The sequence below is a fragment of the Monodon monoceros genome, unplaced genomic scaffold, assembly GCF_005190385.1.
Source record: "Monodon monoceros isolate NGI ecotype Baffin Bay Population unplaced genomic scaffold, NGI_Narwhal_1 Super_Scaffold_21, whole genome shotgun sequence".
NCBI classification, from domain to species: domain Eukaryota; kingdom Metazoa; phylum Chordata; class Mammalia; order Artiodactyla; family Monodontidae; genus Monodon; species Monodon monoceros.
Genome location: NW_021703778.1, coordinates 62093160 through 62105516, shown reverse-complemented (window position 1 = coordinate 62105516; position 12357 = coordinate 62093160). Strand labels below are relative to the sequence as shown.

At 36.6% G+C, this 12357-nt stretch overlaps 1 protein-coding gene across 2 annotated transcripts in view; it reads left to right on the top strand.

The window, feature by feature from the left end:
• ADAM10 (ADAM metallopeptidase domain 10) overlaps nt 1-12357 on the top strand; it is a 111161-nt gene that overhangs the window by 42332 nt on the left and 56472 nt on the right. For both annotated transcript variants that reach the window (XM_029237638.1, XM_029237639.1), the window contains one exon: nt 181-339. In XM_029237638.1, the coding sequence (XP_029093471.1) occupies nt 181-339 (159 nt within the window). The remainder of the gene's footprint in view (nt 1-180; nt 340-12357) is intronic.

Sequence of the window (12357 nt, the reverse complement as noted above, 5' to 3'; positions counted from 1 at the left end):
TAACTAAGTTCCAGTTGTTGTTCACATTCAGGTTGATACATTTCATGTGAAAATTCATTTCCCCGGTAAATTTGTATTTAGTTTCTTTTCTCAATACATAAGAATGGCTTTATAAAGGAGAATGAATTTAACATTCATGTGCAAATCAAATTTTTAAGAGTTTGTGGCTTTCATTAATAGGTGAAGAAGGAAGTTTTAGCCATGGGTCTGTTGTTGATGGAAGATTTGAAGGATTCATTCAGACTCGTGGTGGCACATTTTATGTTGAGCCAGCAGAGAGATATATTAAAGACCGCACTCTGCCATTTCACTCTGTCATTTATCATGAAGATGATATTAGTAAGTACTTAAATTTTGCAAAGAGTATATAAATAATTAAAACTATGTGGAGACAAATGAAACCTGAGCTGTTTTCTTTCCTAAGCTGTTAATCAGGCTAGAAAATAGTTTCACAACTAAAATCTCAATTAAAGAATAGATCTATATCGTTGAGACAATATCGTTGTCAGTCTGTGCCAGTACTACTTTGTTGATATGCTACAACCAATTCTATTTGAACTATGAGTCAACCAACTCCGATTGAACTGGAAATTCTATATTGTGATATCATCCAGTCATTTAATGCTGTAACACCTTTGTGTGTGTGGCCTACTGAAGCATCATCTTATGTAAATTTCAGTGTGGATATTTGCATAGTATTTAAAGAATATTTTAGATATTTTTGTAATTTCTAAGCCTTTTGAGTATTTCTTTTTGGAATCTTGAAATGACTTCCCCTTGGTAAGACTTCAGATTTATCTTTATGGATTTTGTTCTCGATCGTGGTCTTTATGTGATGGTAATTTGTTGTGAGGGTTCTTTTTCTGTGTTTTAAGAATAGAAAATGTATTTAGACTTCCCCTTTTCATTCTACCATTGTCTGTATATCCATAGTCATTTAATCACGAGAATGCTGTAATGAAATGACCCAGAAATGCATTCCTCTAATTCACAGGCCTCTTGAATACTCATATTTTATTTTTGACTGTAGTAAGAGTAGTCTATCAATTTTTGCCTATTTTCCTTATTTGGCAGCTTCCAGGCTTCATTTTCCTTTCTACATATAGAAATTTGTTGTCAGTAATTTCGTTCTCACCCCTGGTAATGTACTGGAAAGTGTTAACCATGTCGACTTCTTGCTTTATCAGCTCTGACCGTTTCTGTACTTAAGTCTGTCCAACTTGCTTGTCATCTCTAATGCTCGATTACTATAGAAAATAGCATAATTATTCTAGATAGAATACATTTATGATTTTGGCTACTTGTTAAATCATAAATTCGTTAATGCTACTTGTGCACATTTTTGCTCATCCCTATTTGATTCCTTTTCCAATTTCCCCTCCTGGTATTTTAGACTCTCCTCAAGCTCCAAGCTACAGTCTTTCTTCACAAGCTAGAGTATGAATTCCTTTGCCTTCCTTTCTTTCTGCCAGTAGAATTATCACCTACTTCATTTGTATGTTACTTTGTAATTTTCTGAGTAATTTAATCATTTTGCAGGTTTACCTCCTCTATCAGGGTGTGTAAGTTCTCCAACTGCAGTTTCTGTTTCTTTTGCTCCTTTAACATTTCAGATATCATTTATCTCTGCAGCAGTTTCTTCACTGATACTTAATAAAGTCCTGCAACATTTTCCCTATAATGTTTTCTCAAAATCAAGCAAGACCTTTGGGAAAGAAAGGAGAGGAAGAAATGATTGACAGATTTTGAACTGATGATTTCCTTCCCGTGATATTGTAATCAAACATTTTCCTTCACTTTGTATGTCTTATAAGTATCTTCAACTGTGTTTATTCTGCCTTTTATGATTTCTGTTGTTTTGTCTTCTCTCCCGTTTCCTTTCTTCTCTTATCTACTTGTATGTAGTTTAAGAATGTTCTGCTCTTTTTTCATACTTCTGTTTCTTCCTCATCATATAATTGCATTTCTTTCACTTTGCATCTTATAGTAATTTTCAAAAATCTCCCTTTATTTCAGCCTTTCCTTTTTCCCCAAAGGTGATGAGTTAGCTTGCAGAATCAGTGACATTGGATGCAACTTAGCTTTCTGTTCCTTTTGGCATTTAACTTTACCATTGATTTCAGTGCTTAACTCTTACTTGTCTTGGTAAACATATATTCATGGTAAGGAGATCTTTTCACATTCTGCTTGTTATTACATGCCAGTAGTGGTATTAGAGCCTAAAAACAGCAATGTTTAGAGTGATTTTGTTTGTAACTTCTTCTGGTAAATGGAAATGTAATGATATGAGGATAAGAGTATGGGAAGCAATTGCCTTAAACAGAATTTTTAGTGCTTGCAGATTTAGACAATTGCTTTTGAAAAACTATCTGAAAATCTGTCAAGTTAACTACAAAAGGAAAGCACCCATGTATTAACCATTTAGTTTTTAAATAGTTGCTCTGGTCTAGATTCTAGACCAAGGGTTGGCAAACTTTTTCTGTAAAGGTCCAGATAGTAAATAATTTGTCTTTGTGGACCGTATTTGCTCTGTTGCAGCTGAATTCTGCCATTGTAGTATGAAAACAGCAATAGGAAACATGTAAATGAACGAGCATGGCTATGTTCCAATAAAACTTACTGACACTTAAATTTGAATTTCATGTAATCTTAACATGACACAAAATATTATTCTTTTAATTTTTTCCCACCATTTGAAAATGTAAAAACCATCTTTAGCTTTCATGCCAAACAAAAGGACTCATATCTAGCAGGCTGTTGTTTGCCTACCGCTCTTCTAGAGGATGGCTAGATAAATTTACTTTTCTTAAATTGAAATATAGTTGACATACAATATTATGTTAGCTTCAGGTGTGCAACATAGTGACTTGACATTTAAATACATTATGAAATGATCACCACAATAAGTCTGGTAACATCTGTCACCATACAAAATTATTACAGTATTATTGACTGTATTCCTTATGCTGTATGTTACCTCCCCATGACTTACTTATTTTATAATTGGAATTTTGTGCCTTTTAATCTCCTTGACCTATTTCGCCCAGTCTCCTACTCCCCTTCCCTTTGGCAACCACTGGTTGGTTCTCTGTATCTATGACTCGGTTTCTGTTTTGTTTTCTTTTTTTTTTTTAAAGATTCCATATGTAAGTGAAACCACATGGTATTTGTCTAGATTAAATTTATTTATTTATTTATTTATTTTGCGGTATGTGTGCCTCTCACTGTTGTGGCCTCTCCCGTTGAGGAGCACAGGCTCCGGACGCACGCGCTCCGGACGCTCAGGCTCAGCGGCCATGGCTCACGGGCCCAGCCGCTCCGTGGCATGTGGGATCCTCCCGGACCGGGGCACAAACCCGTGTCCCCTGCATTGGCAGGCGGACTCTCAACCACTGCGCCACCAGGGAAGCCCTAAATTTACTTTTAATTGGCCCTTTAACCTCTCTGTGTAGAATACCTAAGGTTCTAATAGTATTAGTGGTAGTACAAGTAGTTATTTCTCTTTGATGTATAACCAGCACCATATAAAGTTCTTTGCTTACATTATTTTGTTTAATCTTCACAATAACCCTGTGAGGTATATAGGCACACTATAATCCCCACTTTATAGATGAGGAAACTAAGCCTTGGAAAACTTATGTCACTTGATTGTGGATCTCGTGTTCTTAACCATGTGTCTTCTGCTTCACTCCTGGAAGAAAGCTGTAAATTCTCACTGCCATTATTCCAAGGATTTTTGGGTCTTTTCTGAAATCTGTAAGCCTCCCTGAAATCACACATTTGCATCTATTGCTGTTTAGAGCCAAATTCTTTCCCTAACATATCTAGCAATGGATGCTTTATTTCACAACTAATTAAAAGGGAGAGGATGACCCTTTATTATTTAATAATAATAATATTATTATTTTCATATAATTTGCTTAAGTGCCAATAATTTATTTTTACAGCTAAAGTACTGCATGGCTGTTTAGATCATTGTGTATATGCTTGAGTGAATTTGGTGTCCCTGTATTTGTTATTTTCAGCGGAAGCAAATGACAGGGGAGGCACGCCAACTTTGGATAGGAATCCTGATGAGAGTTTGGCTACCCTCATCTTAATACTGTTTTTGCAACTCTAGGCATGAATATATGAAACCACCATGGAAAATGATACTGATATTCTGGAGAACCTTAGGGAATGGCTTCTGATGCTGTACCAGAACATAGAGACAGTTTTCAGTGAAAATATTTAATAACTTCTAGATGCTTTGATATCCAGTTAGATGTGAAGGTGATAACTACATGTAGTTATCAGCTTAAAATTCATACTTGTTCAGTCTATACTTAGGTGGTAAAAAACACTCTCTTCTAGGACATAGAAGTGTGAACAATTATGACAGGGTAAGAATACCATTTAGTCCTCTGCCTCTTGGCCCAGTTTATTTTAAAGAAACTGGGAAAAACATTGTCCCGAACTATACTGCTAGTCTTAGTAATATGAATAGCTTTTAGGAATGACTGACTGTATGATTGCTTGGAATCATTAGTTGTAAATAGTGGACCTTTGCACCTTTTGTATACTACCTTTCTGAGAGGCAAAGGTCTAAGCAATTTTCCCATGCTGTACTTATAAAGAAATATTTTGTTTCTGAACTAAAAGATATTTTAAGTAAATACATGAAGCCGCAGAGTAAGAGTGTTTAGGTTTATTCTTTCACTTCAGATTATTTATTTTCCTTTGGGTGGTATAGGAAAGCCCAAAGAGCTTGAATTTGCCTGTGCCTCATAGTATTGTATCAATAGTAGGTTACTCTTACTTTCAGCCTGTGTGCTAGCTGTAACTGTACTTATCGCTTCTTTCTCTTGTGCTTCAGTGGGAAGACCCCTTATTTCTTGCTCTGAAAAATTGAGACTGTTAAATTTTACTTAACCATTTCAAGGTGAAGGCCTCCTTCCTGTAGAAGCCTCTTCATTTGTGAAACTTCAGGATATTGCTTTTAATAAACCTTAAAAAAAATCAGTTAGTTTCATATTGTGTTTTTGAAGTTGTGGATGTAAATGAGTTTTGTCATAGTCACTAAGACTTCCAACTCCTTTTGTGTCACTGTTAGTGGAAAGGAGGGACAAAGGATAGAAGGAAAAGAGGAAAGGAAGAATTGAATTGGAAAGTATTGATAATGGCTAGCATTGTTCAAATCTGACATTGTTAGATTGTCACATTTTCCTTCCAGAGGTACAAGGAAATTCTGAGGATTATCGTGGAAAGTTTCTACATGTGCTTAAGGTCCAGTCTGAGCTTGGAAATGTGCTTATGTGTATGGAGTTGTGACAAACTGTGGTAGACACTTGGAAAGATTAAGGAATGGAGTGTTCTGATTGATAATTCAGTAGCAGAATGGCTTAAGACTATGATAGGAAGTGCCCATGACTTCAGAACTCCCATAGGATATACAGGTTTATTGGTTAATTTCTATACTGTATGTTTTAATTCACATGTTTTACTTAGTATTGATGTTAAATACTTAATTTTCTTAAGCAAAGTGACAGTATTTAAAAGAAATATAAGAATTTAGTGGCATTGTTGACTCTGTTTTTGCTTTCTTTTTTCTGAGTTAATCTCTAGGGAAATATAATTTCTCCAGATAGTTCACAGGCACAAATGAAGAAAAGTTGAGAAGCCTGTGAGAAGTGGTAGCTATTTGAAAAATATTTAATTAGAAATGTGAGATATTTAATTGGGAAAACATTTAAAAAAACAGATTAAAAAGAGACAGTGAGGGGTTTAATTCTTTTTGCAGAATTTGGAGAAAATATGCCCAGCCCTTTCATATTATTCAATCAAAGTTTATTTTGTTTTATTTATGTAAATAAGACTCAAGTTGCGAACACTTTAGATCAAGACGTTTTCTGATTGGTTACCATATGTATCGGGTTGGCCAAAAAATTCATTCAGGTTTTTCCGTAAGATGTTACGGAAAACCCTGAATGAACTTTTTGGCCAACCCAATATATATTTGTGTATATATTTATTTTAAAAACATAAATAGAAAATATTTTGGCTGCATAATGATCATTTCAGAAACATAAGATTATTTTAAAATAACAAAGCTCTTATATTGTAAAACAGCTTTAAAACTCATCCTAGAAAGTAAAATTATATTTGGAAATTTTATTCTTTTTTTCCAAGAAATATCACCTCATGATTGTGTTTTGCAGTGTTTGAGATGTTTTTACAAACAGATTGAATAAGAAAATTAATTAATTGTTCATCTGAATATTGCATTAAAGATGCAGTTTTTAATAAGTTGTCATTATACTGTCAAGTCATATGTTTTGAGAGTTTGGAAAAAGTTTATAGACATTTGATGTGGTAGTAAGAAGAATGAATTTGAAAGTTTTAAATTAAGACTTCACAAGCATATGCATTTAAAAAATAGGGATTTTCTTTTGGGGGGCATTGTTTCTTCATCATACCTCATCAGCAAACTGTTCATGGAAAATAGAGTTTTTTGGAATAGACCAGAAGATTGATGTAGTTCTGAATTCAATAGAATTCTGTAACTTTATTACGATTGCAAAAGGGACTAGAATTAGTTCTAAACGCTAAGTTTGAAGATGATGGAAACTGAAGCCTAAAGAGTCTTAAGCAACTTGGGCAAGATATTTTCATGGCAAGGATCCATGTTTCCTGGCTTTTACTCCAGTACTTTTTAATTAGTAGAGACTTGTTTAAAGGTTGCTAAAGTCAAGGGACTTAATGATGGTAAAGACAATTATTGTGAAGATGAAAAAAAGATTAGGAGAAAGCTAAGGCTTTATTTTTGGTATCATTGTTGATTTTGCAGAAGTGTGGCTATCTTCCCTACTGAAAAATAGAGTAAATTTACATTTTAGGTTCAACTTTTATGAGTGATGAGTTACAGAAAAACTAGTAGAAGTAGCATTGAGTATATATGTGTGTATGTACTAGGGATAAGAGGCGCTAAAACTAGGTCTTTCACATCTCTTCTAGCACAATTCAATGCTTGACGTTTATGCTAGCGACCTTGTGGGTGTGTCTGAGGACATTGGTCTAGGACTTGGGCCCTGTAAAGAGCTGCTTTACATTGTGATACAAGATTTATTATAAAAATGTTAAATTCTATTCATGGTTTATAAATTTGGAGATTAGATAATCTCCGTAAGCCACCTTGTTATCTTATATTCATTAGACTAGGAATTCACTGATGTGGATTTTACTGCTTTCAGCAACTGTAGAGGCTTAGAATTGCTGGGGAAGGAAAAAATTGCCCTCTGCCCTTTTTAGGTTCTTCTAGCTGGTCTAAGAATTAAATTGACCTGAGACAGATTAAAAGGAGAAAATCAAATTTAATTATGTATGTACGAGGTCTCCATCAGAAAAATGAGGCCCCAGTTAGGCAATTGAGGTTTATATGGCATTTGAGAGGAGAAGGGGCTAGGGGTTTGGTACTTCAAGGGGGAGGAAAACAATTATAGGAAGATGGAAAAGCAAATGTTGGGTAAACAAATGTTTGCTCTGCCATGCAGGGACAAGGGGACACAGAGAGGACTTGGTCTCCGGGGCCTGCCAAGTTCCCCCTACCACACCTAGCCCATTTTCTTTGTAGATCTCTCTGTTGATAGTGCTGTTCCTGAACCCCAGGCCCTTTATCTAAATTCTTCTAGGCAGTTAAAGGGCAGGTAAAAAGAAAGACTTCCTGAGTCTTCTGTTTCTTAAAAATAATCAGTCTAAAATAATCCTTATGCCAGAGAGAGACATGGGGTGGCAAATTTTGTTCCCCTGCAGAATCATGGACTTAAAGGCAACCTTGTAGGGGACTTTCCTGGCGGTCTAGTGGTTAAGACTCTGCGCTACCAATGCAGGGGGTGTGGGTTTGATCCCTGGTCAGGGAACTAAGATCCCACATGCTGCGTGGCACAGCCAAAAAATGAAAAAAAATTTAAAAAAAGGTGACCTTGTAGATCAACTAGTTAAAACTGTTGCAGAGTTTAATTCATTTGCTTAAGATCACGCAAGTTAGTGGGAGACATGGTAAGGAAAAAGCACAAGAGGTAATGTGTCAGAACTGAGGCATGGCATTTGTATGAGAAAGTAGTTTGAAGGGAAATCAGGATGAAGTTTGAGAATAGCTTTGTGACCTTATGCAAGTAAGTAACTTTACCTTTTCTGGGTGTCATTTTCTTCATGTTATAAAGTGAGTATGTAGATCATTAATACTTCTTATTTCTTCTAAAATTTGATGATTCCAAACTACTTTTCCTCTAAAGCTGGAAATATTTTTGGTTTTTCTGATTATCAAATGACTATATAAAATAGATATTTTTGCTTGTGAATTAAGTAGAAGATGAAGTGTATCCACCACCATTAGCATTTTGGTGAATAGCCCTTTAGGTCTTATCATTTTTTTTTTCTTAATAAATTTATTTTATTTATCATTTGCGTGTCTAATCTGTATAAGACACTTTTAGATACATTGGATACAGTGATGAACAGGGCAAAGTTTCTGTCCTAACGCACTTTACAGTCTCCTGATCAGAATAATAGAGCAACATTTCTCCTATTGACCTGATACCCGTGATCCCCTTGGCCCCCAACACTAACCTTTCTTAAAAAACAAGGGTGGGAAGGGACATGCCTGGACCAGCTCTGAGTTTCTGTTTCCTGTGAGAGCAGGGTTGTGAGTGCATGTTGAAAAGGGGACCATCTTTAGCTTACTGTCCTTCATACTATGCCCTTCTCTCCCTGCTGTCCCCACCCTCCCCAAACAGAGACTGGTTGTGGGGGATGGGAGAAGGGGCACTAGGGAGAAAGGGACCTCTGTCCACTGCAATTGGAAGGGGGAAGGGTATTTGGGGGCTGCTTGACCCATCCGTCCATTCCTCCACACCCATCATCTCTCCTTAAAGAAAACAAAAAGTCTGCTCGTCTTTTTACTGTCTCAATGAATCCTTGTGGATTTTTGGCAACTTTGGGAGTCAGTGGCATTTTCATGGGCAAGGACCCAACCTACCTACCCTTCAGATACCTAGCAAATCAACTTTTGGTACAGTATCTGTCTGTGGAACCACTGTCTTTTAAATTCAATGAATATCATAAAAGTTGGGTCATTTGATTGAATTTAATGAGTCATAGTGTGTCATTGGAGGAATTACACCAAGTTTTGATGGTTAGAGAGTTATCTCATAGCTAAAGCTTTGGACTCTGCAGTCAAATTCCTAACCTGGCAGTCACGTTGAGGGAGGGATGGCTTGCTGGGAGTGGTGAGGAGATAAAGTCTAGTCTAGTTAGTCTGTAGTGAGAAGTGGGTGTTTTACACATCTGTTGGGCAGATGATCTGTAATGTAAATATTCCCGCTTCCTGGAGTGGATGATTGAGAGTTAACTAGAGCTATTTCCTGCTTGAGGTGGTATCACAGTATATGTATTATTTATATCTGTGCTTCCTACAACAAAACAGAAGCAAGAGGTTGGCATGCAGAGGAACTGGAAGAAAGGCCTTAGATTTAAAGCTGATCTTTGTTTTAAATAAGCTGAATATTCTACGCCAGTGACTCATTCTTTGTGAAAGAATACGCTGTTTGGCCTTTTCAGGGGAACTACAGTTGCATCCTATGATTTAGCATCTCAATGAGGGCTTATTCATTAGTTGAACAAAGGCTTTTTCTAGAAATGGGGATTATATTGTCAGTAATTTTAGAGGGAAAATGTCATTGTCCATTTTCATAGTTAATGTGGTGACCAGGGAAAATAGGCTCTTTTAGAAGTTTTGAAAGTATATGGGAAACATTTTATACTCGATTCCTTTTTTTCTATTGGGAGAGTTTTGTGCTGACAGATTTTGAAGCATATATAAAATTTATGATATATAAGATACAATTTACAAAGAAACAAAACACTAGTTCTTTTAAATATTCTAATTCTTGATGTTTCTTTTTTTAAAAAAAAAAAATTAATTAATTAAATTTTGGCTGTGTTGGGTCTTCGTTGCTGCACGAGGGCTTTCTCTAGTTGCGGCGAGCAGGGGCTACTCTTTGTTGTGGTGCGCGGGCTTCTCACTGCGGTGGCTTCTCTAGTTGTGGAGCACACGTTCTAGGCATGTGGGCTTCAGTAGTTGTGGCATGCAGGCTCAGTAGTTTTGGCACACGGGTTTAGTTGCCCCGCAGCATGTGGGATCTTCCCAGACCAGGGCTCGAACCCGTGTCCCCTGCATTGCCGGCAGATTCTTAACCACTGCTCCACTAGGGAAGTCCTTTGATGTTTCTAATGTTTTAAATTAGAGTGTACTATATAGATCATAGTTTTATTTTTTAATTCCCCTACACATTTATAAATAACAAGAGAGTTTCAGTAGTTTGACAAAAAATTTTGAAGGTCATGGAGCAGTTGTAATTTTCCCCATTGATTATTAAGATCACTTTGCATACTTTCAGCTTGCATGGTCAATTTTACTGCCTGTGATAATGTGGTAAAGTGGGGACTGCCTGTAGTTAAACAGTGAAATAGGATTGAGAAGGGACTCTGGAAATACATGATCATTGTCAGGTGGCATAAAGGAACTGCTTGAGGTTACAGATGATAATTTTTGAATGAGAATAGTTATAGTTACCAGTTGCCTCTCCAGCCCCATTCAACTGGAGCGGTATAGGTAGAGAGCTGAATTTAAACAGGTTTTGGTGGAGAGTTGGGAATGGGGTGGTGGCAAGGGAGTTTAAGGTAAATGCAGTGGAGTAAGTATAGTAATAATTGACTATGGGATTTAAACTGAATAAGGAGAGAGAGAATATCCACTAGTGAACAGGGTGATAGCATAGGTGGATTGAAGGGTTTTTGAGATGTCAAAGGATTGTTGGAGTCTAAAGGGAATGTTTTGAAAAGATGAGTGGTGGAAAGAAAGTAGGATGAGGAAGTTGAGATTAAGAAGGGGTTTCAGAAATTGAGGTAGGAGAAGACAGTTGGAGAAAAGGTAGGATGAGTGTATTGGAAGGATCATCCCCATGAATGTTGAAATCACTAAGAATTATGATGGGGTGGTGTCAGAGAGAGTGACAGTGAGTTAGGAGCTATAAATAAGGTAATAGAGGGAAGTAGTGAATTGGAGGCAGCAAAAACTTATAGTAAACTGGAGTACTTGGTGGTGTAGTCTCATGACTATAAAAGCTGAGCCCCAATGAAAATAGCCTTGATGTTCCCAAGGCAGGAAGTGGTAGATAGCTGTGAGTGTTTAGGTAAGTGAGGGTCAAGGGAATGTCTTCCTAAGAACAGGGAGAGTTCTGGGGTTCCCCCTTGATTTTTTTTTAAATAAATTTATTTATTTATTCATTTATTTAATTTTTGGTTGCATTGAGTCTTCACTGCTGCACGCGAGTTTTCTCTAGTTACTGAGAGCGGGGGCTACTCTTCGTTGCGGTGCGTGGGCTTCTCACTGCGGTGGCTTCTCTTGTTGCGGAGCACGGGCTCTAGGCATGCAGGCTTCAGTAGTTGTGGCACATGGGCTTCAGTAGTTGTGGCTCGCAGGCTGTAGAGCGCAGGCTCAGTAGTTGTGGTGCACGGGCTTAGTTGGTCCGTGGCATGTGGGATCTTCCCGGACCAGGGCTCGAATCCATGTCCCCTGCATTGGCAGGTGGATTCTTAACCACTGCGCCACCAGGGAAGTCCCTAAGGCTATCATTTCTTCCACATTTATTGGTTGGAATTTTACAGCTGTTGCAATCTTGACCTCTGGTAAAAACTAACGTTTAAATCAGAGCTGTTATATCAATGTAAGTAGGTTGTCCATACCCCTACCTGCTACCTGCCAGTTTAGATTTGTATTGTGATATTTAGTTAGTAGTTCCAGTGAAATAGGTCACTAGTGTCCACTTCACGTTCTAGATTTACTTAAGAAACAGTGTTTCTAATTATAATTCTATGCATTATAACTCTATGCTACTTAAGGATGTTTCAGTGCTTCCCCTCTAACCCATGTCTCTATATTTTATTTTATTATATATATTTTTAATATTAAAAAATTTTTTTATATTTTATTTTGATAGTTCTCTTAATTATGGGTAGTAGATTGAATTATAAAATATGTTCATGAACTAAGGAGAACCTTAACAAGGGAAGTATGTGAACTTTGAGAGAGTGGAATAAACTTTTAAATGACTACACTAAATTGAACAGCTGTCTGGAAATAGAAACAATTCAGTTAAGGCTAAATTAATCACTGTTTAATTATAAAGGGAAAACAAGTGATAATAAAATAGTTATTGCTTTATAAAGCATTCACTTGAATTATACATTGAAGAAATTTAAACTCAGTCTGCTTTTACTATGCCATGGAGCATGTTTCTAGGTTACTTTCCCTTATGACTA